The 23,883-nt window shown below is 39.1% G+C and overlaps 1 protein-coding gene across 1 annotated transcript in view; it reads right to left on the minus strand.

The window, feature by feature from the left end:
- Window positions 1–23,883, minus strand: part of LOC134532389 (neuroligin-4, X-linked-like) — a 222,089-nt gene that overhangs the window by 34,973 nt on the left and 163,233 nt on the right. The window contains exons 3-4 of the mRNA XM_063368824.1: window positions 21,150–21,350; window positions 6,546–6,847 (exon numbers count right to left, since the gene is read on the minus strand). Coding sequence (XP_063224894.1) covers window positions 6,546–6,847; window positions 21,150–21,350 — 503 coding nt within the window. The remainder of the gene's footprint in view (window positions 1–6,545; window positions 6,848–21,149; window positions 21,351–23,883) is intronic.

Consider the following 23,883-nt stretch of genomic DNA (forward strand, 5'->3'; position numbering starts at 1 on the left):
GGGCCGAAAGCCATCGTGTTAGTCAGCTTTAGAAAGTTTCGTATTAATTTATTCAGATTTTTTTAAATTTGTTTTTCTATTATTAGTTTTATTTATTACCTGGTTTATTTAAGTTTTACGTCGAGTATTTCGAATTGGCATTTTAGACTTTATAAACGGACTTTAGTTCCTTGAGTCGCCGCTAGAATTGCAACAGCGCTCGTGCGCACTGCGAGGGACGGACTGTGTTTACAGCGGCCGTGGAGGCCGGTCGCTTGGCAGCGGTTTGGATGCCGTCACGACGTGTTTGCAGTGTGCAGTACATATTTTTTGGCAAAGACGTAAACTTTTAAATTTAACAATCATGAAGCTTGGTGGATTGGACTGGGAAGTTATCAGTGATACTGATTGTTTGAAGAAGCTACGTTTTTTTGATGTACGAGGGCGATGCACGCCACGCACCGCTCAGCTGTTCGTCCCATTTGGCCGGTTGGGCGTGACCTTCACCGCAAACGGCCGTTTGCTTGAGCATTTGCAAGTTTATGCAATTATACGGTAAACGCTTTTCAGAAAAGGATATTACGTAAGTGCCCCTTGCATGTTTTTGGCACAGGTGTGGGAAATATACGTACTTCTTTTTAAGTTGACTTGTAATGTGACGGCCATCTCAACCTTTTTTTTGAAACGTAAAATGAACTTTAAGTTATTTTTAAAGTCTACCAGTGTAAACAGGTATTCTCGTTGCGTTTAATAAGCCTTTCCAATTTTAGTGCGCACGGACCTTTTTAAATGGAATCACACAGCCGTGTACTTGAACTGGAAATTAAATATTATTTTTTTTTGGTAGGCTATTCTGTAATAATAATAATATACCAGGCTTAATTTTAAGAAATATATCTTTATTAGGCTTTTGTTACATGTTCATATTGCCGGAGCCGGAATTTACTTCACATGGCAGCTCCCGACGTATTTATTTGTAAATTTAATATTTTAGTCTAAGTTTTGCTTGATGCCAACAAAGATTTGAAATATTTATCTTAATTTTTTGATAACGTATTTAATCTTTAAATTTCATGCTCAAATATTTTATAGTTGTATAAATGTACGTTCCGGGTAGGGAATGTAGGAAATCTATTGTAGGAAGTAAAGATATTTATATGGAGTGTGGCCACGAGGTTGGACTAAATATAATCTCATCTACTATATAAGGAATTTATGTATTGCCTAATACGTTATTGTAATTGGATCAACTTATTTATGCGACGTTCTTTACGTAATGTAATTTTTTTCTCAGAACACGTCATATGCAAGGCAAAGTTAATAATTTTTTTAAGGAAAATAAATTTTAGATGCTTATCTTTATTTCGGTTGTAGTTTTTCTTAGCTGTACCAAACTGACCTTATCTCAAATTTTCTGCTGTAAAGAATTTTTTAAAGCTTTTGAATTAATTTGGATACTAACATCTTGTAATATTTTCTTTAAGTCTGCCCCCATTCTAATTTGTGGGTTTTTAGACATGGTTAGTATTTTGGGCAGAGCTATGTTTCTGCATTTAGATATTTTTTTTTTATACACGTTAGTACCCAGCTGGGGGCGGGTATTGTGACCTTTGGCTGAAAGTGATGAGCAAAGGTAACATTGTGTTGAAATTTAAAAAAAAATCCTATAAATCGAATACATGACGTGTATTACACCGAGTTGTATGAAGGGATTTTTCTAAATATGCGGCACTTTAGCTTCCTTATGCTTTCATTATTCCTCTTACGTTTCTTAAACCAATATTTGCTGAGTGTTATCTGATAGTAGTAATACAGGTTACTCGTATTAATTATTCGTAGTAATTACCGGTTACATGACATTTAAAAGCTCAAAATTAATGTTTCATAAATACCTGGTTGCTAACATGTTACCAAACAACAATTGTATTCGGAATCAGAAATATTTCGCAACAAAATCCTGCAGGAATACTACAGCTGAACTTATTCCATTCTAACACGATGCTCATAAAATGAAGTCATAGTACATGAGCGTAATGCGTTAACGATGACAAGTACCGATGACATAATTTCTCTTTCAGTTATGTTTTAAATTAATTTTTGTGTTTTAAGTACTCAGACAATATTTGCGATTACGTATTTTATGCTCATTTCAAGTGTTTAAATGGGTTTTTTCAGATGTGAATCATTTGCTTTCTAATGAAAATGTAGTTATGTTTTCAATTTGCTTTATGTGGTTTGCTTTATGTGTACTTTATATTTCACTAAATAACGTATATCGTTTATACAATTAATAATTGTCGTTATTTAATTTCTACGTGATATATCAGCTGTGTTTTTCATGCAATGTATGTTGAAAATCTTCAATTCCATTTCATTACAGTTTTATGGAGTACTTAAATAGGTTCATGATATTAAAGTAAAGTAATTTGAAACTTTAGTAATGAATCAATAATATAATAATGAAAAATAGTAACATAAATAATGATACATATACTCTAAATGTAATTATAAAATATGAACACAGATAGAATAGAATATCAACTCTTTGGAAGGCAAAAGATAAGAAGGCCAGGCAGAAATAAAATCTAATGTTATGCCTGTTGTGGATCGCGTAGCTAAATGGCTTGGTTGCCATGGCAACACACGCTCCACGACGCGCCACTGGAAGTGGATTTTTATCGTAACAGCAACATCGCAGTCAGTGGCGGATGAAAGAAGTGATTCAGAGGGAAATTATAAAGACTGATACCAACTTGTGCTGGCTAAAATGAAGACCCACGAAGAAAAAAAAGCAAGGATAAAATAAGTTTCTGAAACTCAAGCCCCTTCCACGTTATCTTTTTATTTTTCATGACCATCTGAACTTGGCACTGATCGTAATGTTTCTGCAATAACACAGAAATGTGTCGTGCAAATGTTTGGCTGCAAAATATACCTCAGAGCGTGAATAGGAAACTTCATAACGTGCATGGTTTTGCCAGTATTTTTTTCGTCTAAAATGCATTCAAAATATTTTAGACTAAATTACTGCCAGGAAACCCAAATGTCGTATTAGATAAGTTGCTAGAAATTCATAAATGTCGATTAAAGGAAAAAACCTCGTTAGCCAAAACAAATCTTGCCAACAAAAAAAATACAATAAAACGAAAGTTTTAAGCAAAACGACTGTGTGGGATGTAAGCTGAGGGGGTGAATTTTTAGATGAAATTACCTCTCCAGTGACGTCACGGCAGCCATATTGGGTGGCCGTGACCTTGACTTTTGACCTTGGCGTTGGCTTTTGACCTTCAAAATTTGCCAAAATTAGTCCAAATTTACCCATAATTCCTCAAAATTAGCCAAAATTTCCATTCTTTTTGGAAAAAAATTCCTCCATAAAAGTCTACAATTTTGAAAAATTGAACATTTCTGTTTTTGAGAGAAAACTTCCCGTTTTTGTCCTGAAAAATTCAAAAATTAGGATTTCGAAAAACCTCAAAAATTTTGCCTTAGAACGAACACAAATTCATAAAAGAGGCTTAAGCATCCATGTCTACAGCCTCCGATAATCTCTGACGTCATCTAGGATTATGACGTCGCCTTTTCAATTTATAAAAATTTTTAATAAAAATAAAAAAAAACATACATTTACGTCATGGAGCACGGAGTCCTCGGTTCAAACCTGGTGAGGGCCAAAAAAAAAAACTGCGAATGATCCTTCCTCCATAGAAGCCACTGACAGACTTACCTACCGCCACTTATGTAAAGTTAAATATCGTAATCTAGTATCATGTCATGTCCGCCATCTTGAAAATCCGTAATTTTTATTTTAGAAAATCGGGAAAAATTTTAAAAATCATTTAAAATTTAATCAATCTAATTGAATAATAAAAGTTTAATAAAATATTACTTTAAATCCACTGTTGCACATATCGTCACGGTCGCCATCTTGGATTATATAGGTAAATATTGCATGTTTCGTTACGCCCGCCATCTTGGTTGAGTACGACGTCACTGTTACACTTTTAGTTACGACCACCATATTAGATTCTATTAATGTTGCACGTTTCGTTACGGCAGCTATCTTGAAAATCCGTAATTTCAATGCTAAATTTGCCGAAAAAATTCCAAATTTTTTTTTTAAAATTTACCTACTTCAAATTTTTAGTTATTTGAACGATTTCGGTCCTCGGTTCGATTTCCAGCGAGAATAAACCAATAATTTATTAATGTATTTAGAAGATTCTCAATAAAAAGTAATAAAAACATCTTATACCACACGCAACATTTTGAATTATGTCACCACTGTATCAATTATCGTTACGGACGCCATATTGAAAATCTTTATTTATTATCCGTTTTTAATGAAAAAAAAAGTTCAAAATTCAAAAAAAAATAACTTATTAGAATACTGATTTTTCCTGAATTTATAAGTCAATTAATACACATATCCAAGATGGTGGTCGTAATGGCTTATATGATGATGGTTGATTTGGAAACTATGTTTCTTTTAGGACTTTTATCATTATTTATTGAAATTGATAAAATTTAAATAAAATTAAGATGTTTAGCTTAGCCCAGGGATCAAACCAAGGACGGGAATCGATCGAATCAATCAGTATATTTATTGCCAATTTATTTGATGAATTTTGGATTTTTTCCCGAATTCCTAGCTAAAAAATTACACAATTTCAAAATTGTGTCCAAATTTAAAGATGGTGGGTGCCTCAGTAATAATAATTGATAACTGTACTCTAGCATGTAAAAATTACACTAACATGATAGTAGCACACTCTTAGAAGCTTAAAACAAGATGTTTTTGGCCTCCAGCAGACGAAAACAGTATAACTGATTTGACGTCATACCAGCTGATGATATATTACTTGTTACTGGTGATGTGAGGTCAGTCTGTAGGTGGCTTCCGTGGAGGAAGGATCTGATCATTTTTGTTTTTGCTCTTACCGGTTTCGAACCAATGACGGGAATCGATCTAATCAATCAGTATTCTAATAAGTTAATTTTTGATGAATTTGAACTTTTTTCATTAAAAACGGATAATAAATAAACATTTTCAATATGGCATCCATAACGATAATTGATACAATAGTGACAATTCAAAATGTTAGGTGAGGTATAAGATGTTTTTATTACTTTTTTTTGAGAATTTTTTAAATACATTAATAAATAACCGGTTTATTCTCGCCGGAAATCTAACCGAGGTACGAAATCGTTTAAATAACTAGAAATTTGAAGTAGACATTTTTTAAATATTTTTTGGAATTTTTTCGGAAAATCAAGCTTTGAAATTACGGATTTTCAAGATAGCTGCCGTAATGAAACATGCAACAATAAAAGAATCTAATACTGTGGTCGTAACGAAAAGTGTAACGATTACATCGTACTCAACCAAGATGGCGGGCGTAACGAAACATGCAAAATTTATATAATCCAAGATGGCGACCGTCACAATATGTGCAACAGTGGATTTAAAGTAATATTTTATTAAACTTTTATTATTCAATTTGATTTATTAATTTTTAAATGATTTTTAAAATTTTTCCCGATTTTCTAACATAAAAATTACGGATTTTCAAGATGGCGGACATGACATGATACTAGATGACGATATTTATCTTGACATAAGTGGCGGTAGGTCAGTCTGTCAGCGGCTTCTATGGAGGAAGGATCATTCGCAGTTTTTTTTTTTTTTTTGGCCCTCACCAGGTTTGAACCGAGGACTCCGTGCTCCATGTCGTAAATATGTTTTTTTTTTAATTTTATTAATTGACTCTTTATGGATTTAATTTTTTTTAATCGATTAATAAATAAAGATTTCAAGATGGTGGCCGTAACGTCAATTGCAACGGTGATGTCATAATCCAAGTTGACGTAAGAGGCCTATCGGAGGCTGCAGACATAGATGCTTTAGCCTCTTTTAGAAATTTGTGTTTATTCTTAGGCAAAATACATTTGTGGTTTTTCGAAATCCTAATTTTTGAATTTTTCGGGACAAAAAAGGGAATTTTTCCTTCTAAAATAGAAATGTTTAATTTTTCAAAATTCTAGACATTTTTGGCAGAATTTCTTTCCAACAAAATGGAAAATTTGGCGAATTTTGAGGATTTTGGAGCAAATTTAGACTAATTTTGTCAAATTATGGCAAATTTTGAAGGTCATAGGTCAAGGCCAAGGTCAAACTTCAATGTCACGGCCATCCAGGTTGGCTGCCGTGACGTCATCGGAGATGTAGGTTCCAAGGCAGCAGACACCGCCACAAAAAAAACCGCCTGGCGCCTGTGCCAGTAGCCACTTTTTCCATACTACTAAATTATGGTTACTATTTTATATAAGTCCAAACTATAAGATTTATTTATAAAATTATTAAAAATAACCACTGCAGGTATGTACATCTCTTTGACACACTGAGATAAAAATGAATAATAGTTAGAGAAAAATACAAATGGCTGAAGATGTTTATAATCTTCTAAAATTTCATTAGATCAAAAAAAAATATTGGATATGTTTTCTAGGTTGTACAATATCATTGTAAAAACAAACATGCCCAAGCCCTGGAGGGTGGTGGTCACCTGCAGATCGGCGCCCGGGTGCGCCAGCATCTCGCGCTGCAGGTCGGCGCGGATGACCACGCCGTCGACGCTGGGCCCGAAGGCGCTGAGGTGCGCCGGCGCGCGCACGTCGGCGCCCAAGAGCTGCTCCAAGGGCACCTCGCGCAGGCAGTCCACCACCAGCTCGTGGTCGCGCGCCAGGTCCTCGGGCACGGAGCAGTTCACCTCGCGGGCGAGGCGCGCCGCGTAGCCCGCCGGGTCCTCCACCAGCGCCCAGGGGCTGAGCGCCGAGCCCGACAGCAGCGCGGCGCGGTGGAACAGCCCTGTCGGAACACACGTCGTCACTTGGGCGGTTCGTGAGGATCAACCCTGTAACGTCGTCACTTGGGCGGTTCGAGAGGAACAGCCCTGTCACGTCGTCACTTGGGCAGTTCGTGAGGAACAGCCCTGTCGGTCACACGTCGTCACTTGGGAGGTTCGTGAGGAACAGCCCTGTCACGTCGTCACTTGGGCGGTTCGTGAGGAACAGCCCTGTCGGTCACACGTCGTCACTTGGGAGGTTCGTGAGGAACAGCCCTGTTGGACACACGTCGTCACCTGGGATGTTCGTGAGGAACAGCCCTGTCGGACACACGTCGTCACCTGGGAGGTTCGTGAGGAACAGCCCTGTCGGACACACGTCGTCACCTGGGAGGTTCGTGAGGAACAGCCCTGTCGGAGTCACGTCGTCACTTGGGCTGTTTGTGAGGAACAGCCCTGTCGGTCACACGTCGTCACAGGTTCGTGAGGAACAGCCCTGTTGGACACACGTCGTCACCTGGGAGGTTCGTGAGGAACAGCCCTGTCGGAGTCACGTCGTCACTTGGGCTGTTTGTGAGGAACAGCCCTGTAGGACACACGTCGTCACTTGGGAGGTTCGTGAGGAACAGCCCTGTCACGTCGTCACTTGGGAGGTTCGTGAGGAACAGCCCTGTCACGTAGTTACTTGGGTGGTTCGTGAGGAACAGCCCTGTCGGACACACGTCGTCACTTGGGCGGGTCGTGAGGAACAGTCCTGTCGGACACACGTCGTCACACGGGAGGTTCGTGAGGAACAGCCCTGTCGGACACACGTCGTCACTGGGGAGGTTCGTGAGGATCAACCCTGTCACGTCGTCACTTGGGCGGTTCATGAGGAACAGCCCTGTGGGACACAGGTCGTCACTAAGGAGGTTCGTGAGGAACTGCCCTGTCGGACACACGTCGTCACTCGGGCGGCTCGTGAGGAACAGCCCTGTCACGTCGTCACTTGGGAGGTTCGTGAGGAACAGCCCTGTCACGTAGTTACTTGGGTGGTTCGTGAGGAACAGCCCTGTCGGACACACGTCGTCACTTGGGCGGGTCGTGAGGAACAGCCCTGTGGAATTGCGTTCAACCACGCATATTCACTATTTTCACTGTCGGTAAATTTGAAGACGTGAACTTTCAGACCACCTTCATAATTTCCACGACATTGTGGGACACAACACTTGTATACCATGAAACATTTATTATGCTCACTCGCGAAAGATGTATTTAAAAATAACGTACAGCACGCCGTGGAAATACCCCTGCTACGGTCAAGGCCAGTAGCTGCACTGACCGTTACACATTCCTGAGCCTGCCCAACCAATCCTCTCCTGGCCTCTTACCCGTGACGTCACAGGCTCTGGGTGACAGGGTGGGAAGGCCTTGAGTCTCGGTGGTGTTGCGCACGCCCGCCGTCTTCACGTGGCCGCCGCAACATGAGACGTGCCACGCGCACCTGGAGGATTACAAGGGTCGTCGCTTTCTCACCCCCCCCCCCCTGCCCACCAAATCCCGCGCAACGCTCTGCCTCGGCGCCGTTACCTGAAACCTGGCATCTGTGGAGTTCAGCGGGCCATCGCACGTGCTAACGTCGCCTTTCTCGATAATTCTGACATCGGGTCCACGCGGAATGACGTGACTGGCCCTAGATGTGCTCGCGACTTCTAGAGGTGACGCCTGGGCCTATATAAGCCCAGGACGCCGGCCACCGAGAGAGTTCAGTTCCGGGGCGATAGTCTGGTGCGGCGAAGAGTGCTGCGAGTGCTGCGGAGTTCCTGGGCGAGGAGTTCCTGGGCGAGGAGTTCCACGGCGAGAGAGTTTCTCGGCGATAGTTGGGTGGCGAGAGGCCGCGGTTGCGGCGGGAGTCCCGAGCGAAGTTCCGAGCGAAGTTCCGAGCGAAGCGTAGAGTGGATTCTGGGCGAAGGGAAGTGCAACGGCGGTGGCGGAGTGCGGCGACGGAGGTCCACGAGGGGTGCTGCGGCGAGAGTTGCGCCAGAGGTGCGGTCCAGCGAGGTGTGCGGTGTGTAAAACCCGAGTGACTAGGGAATAAACCTTTTTAAGTTTAATTGATTATTAGGCATTTTTACAAGATTATTTGTTAGTGATGTAAACATTGGCAATCAATAAAACTGTGTAGTAAAATCTTTAATGGGGCTATCCATTTACGAACATATTCGTTTTCCCACGATGATTATTTTTAATAGTTCTTAACAATATCATAAAATATGTATATCTATATGTTGCTTCTTGCCACGGTTATATTAAATATTAAGTAAATTTATCCCGTCAGCATATCAATGAATTCAGTGCAAACATTATAAAAAAACACCTCGGTTATGTGAAGTTGTTAGCTAAACAGTATCCTTGCTGTGACCTAACATCTTTTTTGACTGGTTTCGTTTAGACGACTGTAGCCTTATCATCCATGTTTTATTAATTATTATTTCTCAGATACCAAAATTTATGCACTAAGTGTGGTGTTTCTGTCAAAAATATTTTTTAAATGTAATTTTAAAAGCTGTAATGAAAACTAAACTCTAGTTCTAAGAAAACTAGCTTTTACTTCAGTGAAAATATTTTGCCACAATATATAAAATAGTATTTAAGTGATTTTTGAAAAAAAAACAATATGTATCAATTGAGTTAGGGTTTCAGAAAAACCTTAATTCCTTAATGGCACAGTTGTGATATATACCTAGAGAAGGCTCTGAAGTGGTTAAGAAATAACAAGTAGTTAAATAATCCTGTATTCAAAATAATTTGCTTTTGTAGTTGTAACTTTTTGTTCCCAAAAACATACAGTCGTGATACCCGAATCAAAAAATATTATAAAGGCAACTCTTTATAAAAAAAAACTGTGAAAATCTGAGACGGCCTCACGCAGTTGTGAGCGATTAGGCGAGATAAAATGACAAAGCTACTTTCTGACTTGGAGAACGTTCGCGCCCGTTACGGTTGGTCACCGTAGGCCATTTTCCTTCGTTCTTCGGCATTTTACATGCCGGAAACACGAGGATTCCTCAGGGGCGCGGAACGTGGATTGCTTGGTTGGGTTCGAAAAAATGGGGTTTGGTTGGGGGGGGGGGAGGGCTTGGAAAGGCAACTAGAACCCTTTTGACCCCACCCAGAGACAATGACGGAAGTTCAGCCATCCCTACTACGTCTCCAACCATCAGATGTTCTCGATCCTCCGTTCCAATTCCAGCAGCAAGTATTCGTCCCGCAAAGCCTCCGGCACCGGGCCGGTCTGATATTGGACGCGCTTCAAGAGATTTTTTCCCCTGCCTCCCCTCTGCCCCCACTTTCTCTTCCCCTTCCCCTCCTTTCCAGCCTTTCCCTGCACTGCTTTCTTCGCGGGGAGCAAGGGGAGTTGTATTATTAAAGTTCTGCGACCGCGAACTGGCGATTTATGTGCAGAAGCGGTTTCACTTTAGTACGTGCAAATTCTCACCACGCGTCAGCGCGGATAAATTTCTTCCCGTCTTCTGTTTGCGTGGTGGTGCAGAAACTTTAAAATTTATTCGTTTCCCCTATGTCTCACATTACTGTTTCGCGTTTCTACCCTTCCCCCTTCCGTTACAAGCATTTTTTTTCCCACCACCCAGTTCTTTCCATCTTTGTGTTTTATGCAAAGTTCCCGGCCAAGTCGGAAAAACCTAATGGCGTAAATGACTACAAGTGCAAAGTCCTCGATTCCGCCATTATGGCCGAAATGTTTTCAGGGCAAGGAATCGCATGAATTATTTTCCCGACAGTTTTCTTCGGGCAAACTGAAAGCTTTTGGCTCTCGGTGAAGCCTCCTCTTTGACAAATGGATACAGCGGCGGAAAGTACAAAAGCCTTCGAAGGATTTGAATTTTTAATATCACGGTTAGTTATGATGATGTTTCCTTTACACAGCTTTCATCGGTGATTCTAGATATTTTTATGGAAAAAAAAACCAAACCACTTAATATCCTCTCAGGTAATTACGAGCGGGAAAAGTTTTGCTATAAATATAAAATCCACTATATTTTGTAAAAAAAAATTATACTATCTTACGAAGTATTCATTCACTTCTTTTTACTGTATTTTAGCAATTCATATGCATAGGTATAGAATAAGCGAACAAAAGGATGTTTCCATGAGCAAATATAATTTATATTTAATGCAAGACTGCATCAATATTATATTTTTTAATGTAAAATCAAGTCTTAAGAACTGAAATTGTGTCAACTAAACCTATTTCAAATGCCATTTTGTCCAGTTATCTAGTAAGTTTTAGTAAAACTAACTTTCTCTTAAAGTTTGAATATAATATAGACTAAATAAATCTCAAAATTTTCAAGTAAGTATACCCAAAAACATACGAAAACGTACCTGTTTACGTCAAAAAATAATCTGTAATTGGCTAGAAAATACTTACTAAGTCCTATAAAAAATTGTAACCCAAAAAGTTGGAAGAACTCCTCGTTATATAGATTATCTTGACCAATACCTAGGGACCGGAAACAATCAATGATATATTTCACGATGGGTTAAAATTCAAAAGCGTGAAAATTGGTATGTTTCGGCTGTTGGCTCTCAACTTAACTTGAAAATTTTTGGCCAGTGAAATACCATCAAACAAAGATACGTACACATATGTCTCTATATTAACCAGTCAATAAACAGGATACGTTTACTCGAGTGTACAAGTTACAGCGGAGTTAACGTAGATGTCATTGAATACTAGTATTTTCCAGTTACATTTTTGCGTTATTAATCTTAACCAATAATCGTGACTCTTGAAAAATTAAATTTTTTTTTGTTTGAAGTGAAATAGGCCTACTACAAAACTACTAAAAATATTTTTAAATTAAATCAGAAAACAAAGTAACATATAGAAAAATAGTCACCAAAAGACAAACCAAAGAAAATATATGAAATAAAATAATGCCAATTTATTACCTAATTATTATTTACAATGCAATCTGCATGTGCCCCACTGTTGGTCGCCACTTCTGTGAGTTCTTCACTTTACATGTTTATATTATTTTACTTCTCTGTATATTATAATTTATTGCTTAAATTTAAAAGATAACAATGAACGAAATTAAGAATATCATGGATTTGGGCACCTTGTATTACAGTTAACCTAACCTGGTGATCATTAATGAAAAACACAAACTGGTTAGTCATAAAAATAAAAATCAATATTTATTTATAATAACTTATTGACACGTGTAACATAAATGACCTGAGTAACAGTTTTCTCGAGAAACCGAAACAACAAAATAATTATTTCAAACCTCGGTTCTGTTACGGTGGGCACATGCATACAAAAGTCATAAATTTAATTATGTTTGTTAAATTGCTCCAGCTAGTCAAACATGAAACCCTGACTCCCAAGACCACTAGAACGGTGAGTGACATTTCGTTTATATTAGCGTTTTAATTCAATAAAAATACTGAAAATGTCTGAAAAGTATACACGTTACTCTCTAATTACGCGATATACTTCAAGAATGGTTGCTGGGACTGAATTACCGACTTACGGCGTTAATGTCACTAAATATTAATGCAGTCGGCCATACCTGAATCCTGGTATAAGGCATAAAAACTTCTAAGCCTTATATTTCACAGTAAAGTTATTCCCGTGCGCTGCATTCATTTACCAGCGCGGACGGAAGTTAAATCTTGCGTTTAGCTACTGCTTCGTAGCTAAAATCTACGCTGATCTGCTGAAAATAGCAAAATTCCACACGGGAATTAATGCAGAATTACACCATCTTCGCGGCGTCAGATTACGCTCCTTTTTTTTCTTCTTCATATTTTCAAATTTAGCATTGTCTGCATCCGAAAACCAATCCAAACATCGACGCTAGGCGTCTTTGTCCCAATCGACCAATCAGAATGTAACTGTACACGGACTTTCGAAAAGAACGGAGCGTTGTTTATATGATGTGTCGTCATGGCAACGTCCGAAGCTGCTGGCGCTCGTGACCACGCCAAACAAAACACTGCCGAAAATCCGGGATACGAAACGAAAAAAATAGAAATGAACATCATAACAGTTGAAGTGAACCTTTAAATACCGTAGTATTACAAATCGGAAAACTAGGAACTGAATATACAAAACGTAAAAAATTAAAAAAAAATTTCTATGTTAAAGCAAAGAATATATTTTTTCAGAAATAGTAGACAGAATTAAAATACATTTAATTGCTTTTTTTATCTTTAAATTATATAGAGGCATGCAGTATAATGATATTGAATTTACGGTCATTATCCTCATTGGATTCGAAGCCAGATATTATGTTAAGCATTTCATTTTGAAAGCTATGTACGTATTTATGAAAAATATAAAAAAAAACCTCAACCATTTGTGCCTCAAAAAGATCTAAAAAACTCATTTTGCCATACCTAGCTACCTACCGAATCTTATGAAAATCCAATAAACAGTTTTACAGTTACCGTCGCACAAATTCACGCACATACATACATTCATAGAAACGCCCAATGCTTTAGTTGTTAGAAATACCTCGCTTCGCTTGATCGAATATTTTCACTTTAATGAGTTCTTTCTGGCGCAGATATTCTTTTCTGGGCGTTTCGAGGGTATAAGGTCCAACACTAGTTTTCCTATCCTTGGATACAAGGATGAAATTGAAAAAAAATAAATGTTTGAATGGAGTCCACACGTGGCAAAAGTGAAACTTCTAGCTTATTACATTATAAGTATAGGAAGCACAGTTATCTTTGGCAAAGGTCGCAGATAAAAAAAATAATTCCATTATGTGAGCTCTAAATTGTGCTATTGCGCCATTATTCAAGAATGAAAGTATGCAAGTGGGCAACCATGCAAGTATGCAAGTATATTGCGTTATTTCTCCCTTTCCCCTGCATCCCCTAAATTCTCGGTTCCCCCTCCACGTACCTTACAATATCTCTCCTCTCCTGGTTCCCTACCACATGCCTAACATTTCACTTCTCTCCCAATTCCTCCACTTAATATAATTCTTTCTCGGTTGCCGAATCACGTACCTTACTATTACTCTCCTATCTACGTTCCCCCACCCCGTGTTTAATTATTCCCATCCTGTCCCCCCCCCCCCCCCCAACATGTAACTTACCTAACTATTCCCTCTATGCGATCGGAATTTTCGTAACGCTATAAAATTGCAGACCCCTCTGCAAAGTAGTTTCACTTTAAAAAAAAAAGAGAGGGTTTTCATACTACAACTGTTTGGTGCCGGCCAACGCAGTCAATGCCAAGTAAAATGTTTTTCCGGCAGAGTCCCTGACGTGCCGCTTCGACTTGATAAATCAGGCTTTCCAATCACAACTACCAAACGTTACACGTTGGATTGCACTCGTGTCTGCTCGGGATGCGGAAAGTTTCCCGGGAAAAGCTTTCTCCCAGAGATGTCGGTTAACGCCGTTGCGGGAGGCGAGACCCAAGAAACGTCACCGCAGGCGCGTGTGTGTCTGCAGACAGGAGCCGGCAAGAGTTCTCATTATCATGCCGCGGCACCAGAATTCTCACCGCGCCTTTTCTGCTCCGACCTCCACGCGCGCGCGCGCTCCTGCACAACATTGTCTTCTCTCTCTCTCTCTCACCCCGGGACACTAAATATAATCCCGCCGCTTCCGCAGCAGTAACTGCCTCGTTACATTATCCTCCTTCCCCTTCCAACCACCCCTTTCTAACCCTTTTGCACAAACCACCCCCCTTTGCCCAAAACAACCAACAACTTCGCGCGGAAACCTTTTTCAAGTAACAAGTCACTCGGAAACTTTTCTCTCCCGGAATAACCCCCCCTCCTCTTACAACTCGAACCCCCCCGGGCAAGTTCGCGTTACAACCAAGGGTTCCTCGCTGGATCGCTTTAAAGTCATGCTTACGCGCGATGCTTTCCCCTGAAGACAGTGTCTCCTCCCCAACCCCCACCCAAACCTAACTGTGACTCCTTGTGGTTGTTTCTTTCGCGACTGTGTAGTGCGGGTTCTCGAAAAATTCTTACCCTTCCCTTTTTTTTTGGCCTCGTCGGTGGTCTTGAACGCAAAGTCATCTACCTCACGAGAAGTTTCCGGTTTTTGAGATGGCTAATGCATAATTCCCTGTGGGACTCATCCTCTGTAAGAAAGGTTTGGTAACGTTGCTGAACTTATAATGGAAGTTATTAACAAGTACAAGTGTACTGTAATTGTATCGTACAAAGTGTTTGTTTTAACTTTAACATGTTAAGCAATCCAATTTTAATGTTAATACACTTTAATTAAATTTTTAAGAATATTACAACAAAATTATGAGATAATAACGAATGTCGAACTCAAAATAAAAATCGATGCTCCTGTTTCACTCTTGTGTGTGGTTGAATTTGTGCTTATAAAAGTTAATTTTTTTTAGTTTTAATATTTTAAGGTGATAATGTATTTTGTTAGTTTAAAAAATTGTTACAATCCCAATACATGTTAAACAAGAGCTAGTTTTATATAGTATTATGTATCATAATTTTTTTCTTTATGGATATTATCTGTTATAATGTAAATTTATTTATTTTTAATAGTTTTTCACGTTTATTTTTGTAAAATTTTAATACATGCTCTTATTTGTTTACATGGATTGTATTTAATTTTAACTTAGTTTTAATTTTCGTAGTTCTTTTTTATATTTAGGTTAACCTAGTATTCTTTATTTTTGTTTTATTCTCAATATACAAATATTTTGTTAAATAGAAACATCGTTACGTGAATAAAGTAAGTAAAATTAATAAATAAATAATGTTGTTTTTGGGTACCGGTTCTTGTAGCTGCTTTGTTACACTAAGAAAAATGATTAGAGGAAAGCTTATCCAACAGTTCTATAACAGGTTATCAAGCTAGCAACGTCCAATCTTCAGTACTATCAATAGAACGATATTTTAACAGGACACTCTAATACATTAAAAACAGTTTTGTGTTTTCAAGGAACATTTGTATGGTTCACAAAAAACCCATTACATTACTGTATTTTAATATATGTTTCCAATGATCGTGTGTGCTTGCCAAAATATACAAGTAAAAATAAATTTTTCGCTGAAAATTAACTACTATAGCTTTAACACAAAGATATTTAGATTATTTTGTATCAAAAGTATATGATTGTGTTTGTAATATTAATAAATAAAAAATGGAGAGGTATGTGTGCATTGTAAGTAATGAGCTGTGAATCATTGTGAATCATTATGTATTTTAGAAATATAAAATATTACAATGCAAAGAATTCAACTAAAAACGTTAAAAAAGACATTGGCATTATTGAAAAACTTTGGCTCCTGCGAATTTAACTACCTTAAAAGTAACTCATTTGTAGTCTTTTTTAAAAATGACGATTAGTTTTCAAGTTCTATTTGGATGAATTTTTTTAAATCATAGTTTGTGAAACTTACTATAAGTATGTTAGTCATTTTGTGTCGTGTACTGTTCTTCAACGTTCATATATTTTACGTAAATATTTTGTTTGAATTTCTACTTCTCTAGCCTGGGCTTTTTCTACTGAAGGTTTGGGCTTGTTTTCACTATTGAAATATTACTGGTTTGTGTAAATACGTCGAAACTTAAAGCGTTATATTAACGAAACTTTGACAAATAATTAATACGCATAGAGTAAATTATTTATTTTTTATGAAGTCCAAATTATAAACAATCAAAAGCGCACAAACTCTATTGAAAGTGATATTACTAACATGGAGTTCTCAAAAATAATATTTTAATTAAATATTTGCCATGTATAAGGGTCTGTAACGTAGTAGACAAAGAGAGCATATTACTGATTTATTATTTACTTTAAGCATGTTATCTCATTCTAATCATCTGACCCCACTTTAAATATAATTATATTTAAAATATTAATAATCATTGCTTAAAATATATTTTTTTAAATGTTTTGATGGAAAAGTTAGGATGTATGGTAAGCTATTACTATCTAAACACCTTAATTATTAATTTTTAACAGTTTTATTTAGAATTTATTTAATTTTTTGCAGACTTTTATCCAAAAATGTTTTTAAAATTAAACGTAAGTTTTCATAGAAAAAATAAACCATCCCGAAGTGGGTTCAAGTACATAAAACTGGCATCTCTATAAGTGTTACAAGGACGTCGTCCTTAGGGTAAATACTATTCACATTTAGAATTGAAAAACTTTCCATGTAGGTAGCACATTTCATAGGGTTTTTTTTGTCGTGTTGAGTGACAGGTAGAGCCTGCCAAGAGGCGAAGCGAAGGAACTATAGTGCCCAGACCGGCCGATACTGACAAACGTTCCATGCCAGTGTAGGAATCGCATTTCCCAAGCACCATGACTTTCTGCGTTGCGGGTTTCTTCACTCCAACCTCCTTCCAAAGAAGTTTGCTGAAACAAATTCGTTGTCAAGAAGCCGACGGAAAGCTTAACGTTTACCTTACACCGGTTTAAAGTCTATCCCCCGTCACTAGAGAATAACATTTCCTCAGGTGTTTATTTATTAATGATCTCATGCAGTGCTTCGCGCCCTCTAGGACGAAACACGACACCGAAATAAACTTCCTCGTGTGTCGTCGCCACCTTTTCCAGGATTCGTGCTTCAGTTGTTCATCCTACTCGCAGTCTTTATTTTTCTCCTGTTTCTGTAATTATTCCATGACTCAGAATCTTCTCCGCGCCTGCTGCCATGCTGGCGGCAAGGGGCTGCCCCTTCCCAAAAGAATTCTGTCTGTTATTTCCCCATCTGGCCGCTGGAAATATGCGAAGGGAAAGGGTGAAGGAAGGGGGGTGGTGAGAGGAAGGTTGGTTTGGTGTGAGGACCCTCCCGGTAATAGTTATGCAAGTGGGTCTCTCCTCTCTGGCACGGTATGCCACCAGCTACCCCTTCAACAACTCTCTCTCTCTCTCTCTCCCACCAGTCCACCTAAACCCCAAAAACCCCACCCTCTCCGCCACCTGCTTCGCTATATCTTCCAGGCCCATGCAGACGCGGAGGTAGAAGTTAGCCACCTCCGCACCCCCTTCGTATCCCCCCCCCCCCCCCCAATTCCGTGACTCCTTTTCACAGGGGGTGCAGCCCACGCTAATGGAATTAGTTCGCCCCGTGACGCCGCGTGGCTGACGGGTGGCGCTAATGTCGCATGGGTAAGGAGGGGGAGTGGTGAGGGGTGGTCTTGAAGGGCGTTGAAGACGCAAAGCGATGATTTCATTACTCGCTTACCCCTTTCCCCTCACCGGCATCCCTAGACCCGTCCAACAGCCGTTCAGGAGACCATCATCTCTTCTAAGCATCACGTAGTCGTAGCTAGTGTGCCAGGTGGTGTGGTGCAGCGAGGCAAGAATCGCTTGCATTAAAATTTTTGAATTATTTAATAAAATAAAATAATATTTCAATCCCCATCATAATAACACAATTAGAACCACTCTACAATAATTAGTATAACATGACCAAAAATATATATTTCCTACGTAAGTATATTGGCTAACTATAAAGAATAATTTAAATATCTATTCTGTTACAACAATTTTTGAAAAGTTTCTTTGTATAATTACTCAAAATAAAATATAAAATTCTAGCTACACAACAAATATTTTGAGGTACAAAGGCTGGTGTAACACCAAATATAATAAAGTAGATTCAAGTCTTACGCATTTTGAAGTGAGTCATGTTTACAGAGTCGGCCACTGGTATTATTTTACATGTGTGACCTAACAATGTCTAAAGTGAGGTAAGGACCAAAAAATCTTGAAAAGTCTGTACGTTATTTTGAAAGTGAAACATGGGTTATTGGTGTCCCCTGAATCAAAAGATTAAGGTTTTGTATTTTGGTTAATTATTGCATATTAATGCTAAAAATGATTGGTTAAAGATAGAGCAAAACGTGCTATAGTATTTAGACCATTGTAGAAAGTTTGTAGCTAAAAACATGCATGCGTGTCTGTTGTAATACTCAGATGATATTTCACATTGTCAGCCATTCTATCGTGATAACTTTTCTAGGAAAATCCAGATCTTTAAGTTTGAGTAGGCTTCAGACTAGCTTAGTGGGCTCCCAAGAAACCAAACTCTGTCTTCGGTACATCCAAAAAGGTTTTCCCAAAGAGAAAATTCCATTGCAAATTATCTTTGTAAACGATCTAGTTGGATAATCATCGCCAACAGAGCTGTAGATGGCGTCGACTGCTGTTCCTCCTCATATGTACGAATCCTGCCCAATGTTCCAATGCTACAGAGCCATATGTCATAATTTGGTGGTAGATTCCCCCCATAAAAACGGGCTATTTTTTGTATTGCTGATATATGTAACTTAATGGTACACCTTGGTATCAGATTTGTGAAAACTCAGGTTCGATTCCCAGCACATTCAAACATTTGTCTTTTTATAAAGACCACGTTGTTGATGATGCGTGAAATATAAACTAATACGTACTGTTCATGCAAATACTGGGAAGGTTCTTTTATGATTTTCCTTACTTTAAAGTGGTTGCCTTTTATAAAGACCTTTTTGGTGATTGTGTGAAATCTAAACTTATTCGTACTGTTGCGAGTATAGAAAATATATGCATGAAAATGGTAACCCAATTGATTAAAAATGTATTAATTATTAGCTAAAAAAATTTTATTCATTAAATTATAACAATCTACGTGTTTGTTACGATTCATAACACTGGTATCAGTCCGCTTTTTACTCTTCCCACTGTAGCTCGGCTCGACAATGCCTTTCTCTACTGTTAGTCTCTGGTTCGTCTACTGTTCTTGTACCACGCACCTCAGTCTCAACACACTGCTTCGGACTGATCGCACTGCTTCGGACTGATCGCACTGCTTTTCCATCGCTTGTCACCCACTACTGCTCGTCAAGGTGTCTCCCACCCTCTTCACCTCGCTGCTCTCGCAGGTCAACTTCCTCCGCTCTGGAAAGATCTCACATCTCTTCCAACTATCGCGTCATCAGAAGCCCTGAATAAACACTAGCAGAATAGAGAACAATAAAACGTCATTTCACACGAGCGTGGCTCTGGAAACGTGCCAAACCCTCTAATCGGATTACCCTGCCTGAATGTGTGGGCACCACCTGCATCACGCCCATACCGCAGGTTGGCGCTCTTGCTGGCTGCTAGCCGCGTTGTAATAATAATTTAGAGCAAGGTTCCACAAACGAAAAATTTCGGAAGAGTTCTACTATATTCCAAGATACTTGTCCATATGAAGCTTTTACCTCAGCTGATCTCACGAAGACACCCAAGTGCATTAAAAGTGTCACAAGTTCCAAGGGACTATCCTATGCCATAACCAGTTCATCCACTTCTTGAACTGACTTCTCTCAAGTAGCCACCTGCCACCTGCCACCTGCCACCTTCCACCTGCCACCTGCCACCTGCCATATTTTCCTACCAGCTACATAGGCGACCGACTTTCCTTGCCCCAACATCGGATCACCATCTTCATAACCAAACACCTCTTAGCTGAAATCCTGAATCACATGTACTTTTGTACCCGTTATGTTTGTTGTCTAAGTGCTTATAGTGAGGAGTCTTCCAGTGTGCGGGACCTATGTGCAATTTCGTCACACCATTGACAATTTGGTGAACTGTCCAGATAAACTTTACCTCAAAAGCTGTCTTTCAGAACCCTCGTGGATCCTTTAATCGCCCAGAGTACCTGAGATTCGTTGGGTACATACCAAACAACTGCCTCTTAGATCTAGCGATCTCTTACTAGAGAAAGGCAACTCCTTACTGCATTGGCCGGCAATCGCATTTGGGATTCCTGGTGATGTGTCAGTGTAGGACCAGACACATGGTTAAATATGGAGTTTATAACTGACATGGGGTTATGGTTAGGGATTGGACTCATCTAAGGTTACAAACTTTCTAGGATTGTCCACAAAAATCCTTTACAAAATCGGGCAAAACTATCATCTGCTCATGGGCCTTCTTAATTCAAAACGTTTTCTTAGACAATGAGCTGCTTACGATTCGGTTTATTTCACACTGTCTTTGAGTCATGCACAAAAAAAAAGTGGTTCAATAGTGGAAGCAAACTGAACATATAAATGGGGTTAGTTTAAGACTATCGTAAAATGCAAAGGTTAATTTTAGCTATTACTACTAATAAGCTTGCTCCAAGTGGTTAGATCTAACACCAGAGTGGAGAGATATAGTTCATACAACAGAATTGTTGATTATTCTTGGTGATCAGTACGGATGGTGGTATGGACATCACTGTCGTTGCAACAAGGGATATGGGGGTGTCTCGCCCAGTGTGGAGGTGAAGGGACGTGGGATAAGAGTCGGGACTGATCAGCCTCGACTCTCGGCGGACCCACCTGGCACGACGGTTGGCGAGCTAATGAGGAAGTTGATGCAGGCGGCGCCCGTGCCGTGGCCCATGAGGGTCACGTTTCCCGGGTCGCCGCCGAACAGCGCGATGTTCTGCTGCACCCAGTGCAGCGCCGCGATCTGGTCCATCAGGCCGTAGTTGGCCACGCGAGCTTTAGACCGCGGGGCTGCGTTCGCGTTCAGGAAGCCTGAGGGCAGAAAGGGAAAAAAAACCTTTCTTTAAAGTTGGTAGGGAGAGTGAAGGTGATGACGCCATCAGAGCTCAAGGAAATTAGAGGTTGAATAAAAAGTTCTACGATAAGGCACTCGATGGCAGAGATGCTCAGTGGAATGTTTGAATAATTGAACTCTTATACTTTCTCACTCGCATACTTGCACACATTAACTCCTAATTCTCAAAAGTAAATTCGGAATAGATACCACGTCAGTTCAGACCCTGCACTAGACGATCTTACTACTAGCATAACTTTATCACTCGCTGCGTTGCTTTCATTCCATTGCGAGATATAGCACTGTCAATAGCTATAAGCTTGGGACTTTTCAAGTCACGAGAAGAGTATTCGTATGTTTATTTTATAACTACAGGTTCTTGACATAAAATATTTATTTTCATGCTGATTATTAGGTATTTAACATATATTAATATCATGGTTCTACACAAAAGTTTGGTCGTAAATGAACTAAATATGATTACCAAAAAACAAATTTAGTCGGTAGTGGTACATCTGTCAATTTCGGAAGACATGCCACGCCTTCCTAGTGGGAAAGATGACATATCTATTTATTTACGCCCTTTCAATTTCGAATAAAAGGATTACCCTTCACACGTTAACTACACGGATTAAAATTTTTCGCCCCAAAAATTATGTCAAGAACGAAATAATGCGTACTCTACAGCAGAAAAAATAAATTGCATGTTGTTTATTGGTTCCCTGATTAAGATTATTAAAACTTAAAACGTTTATAAAAAATAAAATCATTTGAAAATTGCTTACTAGGACATGCCACAAGTCTTCAAGAGAAAACTGGGTACATCACCGTGAAGTGTAATGATCGAAGATCTAAAGGCTAACACGAAAATGCAATACTGTGATATGGAGACAAGAACTCTTTGCCAGACAGATGGTTTCAGGAAACATAGTCCAATGTGATCTTGGGCCAGACAAATGAAAAACGATCATTGAATCATATTCAATGTTTTCCTAAGCTGGATTTGATCCTGAGAAACAAATACATCAGGTTATGCATTGTTTACTTCGTTCTTGTAGGGTAATCCTAATGTATCCGTACGACAAGCCGAATGACTAGAGACCTGCAAAATTCGTGGATTCAGTGACCTTCAGGATATACTCTACTACACTCTACACACTCGGGCAAATGCCACCTGTTCATTGGCTGCTGACTTGTGAGTAGTCTCGACTGAGTGTCTGTGATTCGACACTTCTTTGAGCGAGGGTCTCTAATTGGCCCTCATTACTCCAGATTAACAGTGAACCAGTGGTAGAAGCAGCGCTAAGGTATAATTATTTGAATTGTAGCATATCACGAAATGAATCCGCGAATTTTGCAGGTCTCTACGAATGACTGTCTGTAGCCAAGGCACAAAGAATGGATCTCAAGAACCTGAAGCATTTATAAGCTCATGGAACAAGTAACGAATAAATATAATTTAATTGACAAGCCACAAAACATTTTCAACGGGGATGAAAGTGATATCCAACCAACGAACAAACGGGAAAAGGTTTTGACTGTAAAAAGTGCTAAGGATATTACTGTGGTAATTTCTCGTGAAAGAAGCGAACATGGTACTGAAGTCTCTTGGTGTTATTCTGAAGGAGCGTTTTTTTTTCCTACCAGTGGTTTGGCGTACTGCTTTTTTGCAAATAACAACTAGCTCAGCTGGCAGCCAATATGCGTTTCTGAGAGGCTGCGTGCACATTTCATTTTTTGGTAAACAAGAGGGATAGGCGAGAGCGGGTCAGGCCACGTGGCGAGACAGCAAAGGTACGGGGTCTATCTCGAACTCAAGACGGCTGGACCAAGGATGATTTACACGGACACTGACTGTTTCTTATTTTGGCTGGTTTAATGCTCTAGTAGTCACAACCACATTTCAACAGGGACTAAGTACTAGGGTAGTTGCGGCGTTGATTCCAAGTTCTTCTTAAAACTGGTCACACACACAACTAACCAGGACATGAGATAGCGGTCTTTGAGGAGCGAGGAACTACATTACTGCCTTGGACAGGTTCTCGAGACAGACCATGGAGGAGAAACTATTTGCCGAGACTTAGACCCAACTTTTGAAGCAATTTAGGGGCCATCCGCCAGATAGTAGCTTTCCTAAAATGTTTCTAACATAGCTACAGTTATTGTGAGATGCAATGCATCAGTTATTATCAGTATACAAACCAAATAATATAAAGATGTGTTCGCAAAATTCTCAGAATGAAATAAAATCATTATATATTTATAATTTATGAATATTTTTTATGTTACATCTCTCACTCGTTCCACTTATAACGCGTGTGGAAGACCAATTAATTCATCTTACTTGTGGGTTAATATTTAACCGCGAATCGTCAAATATTTTTAAAAAACACTGTTCCTTATATCACGCAATTAATCCTATAGAAGTTAAATGTGTTAGCACTAAGCATGAGAGAGAATAATAAGAGTAAACAGTTTAATTGCTTCTGTCACAGAATATATGCTTTTTTT

The sequence above is a fragment of the Bacillus rossius genome, chromosome 5 (genome assembly GCF_032445375.1).
Source record: "Bacillus rossius redtenbacheri isolate Brsri chromosome 5, Brsri_v3, whole genome shotgun sequence".
Lineage (NCBI taxonomy): Eukaryota > Metazoa > Arthropoda > Insecta > Phasmatodea > Bacillidae > Bacillus > Bacillus rossius.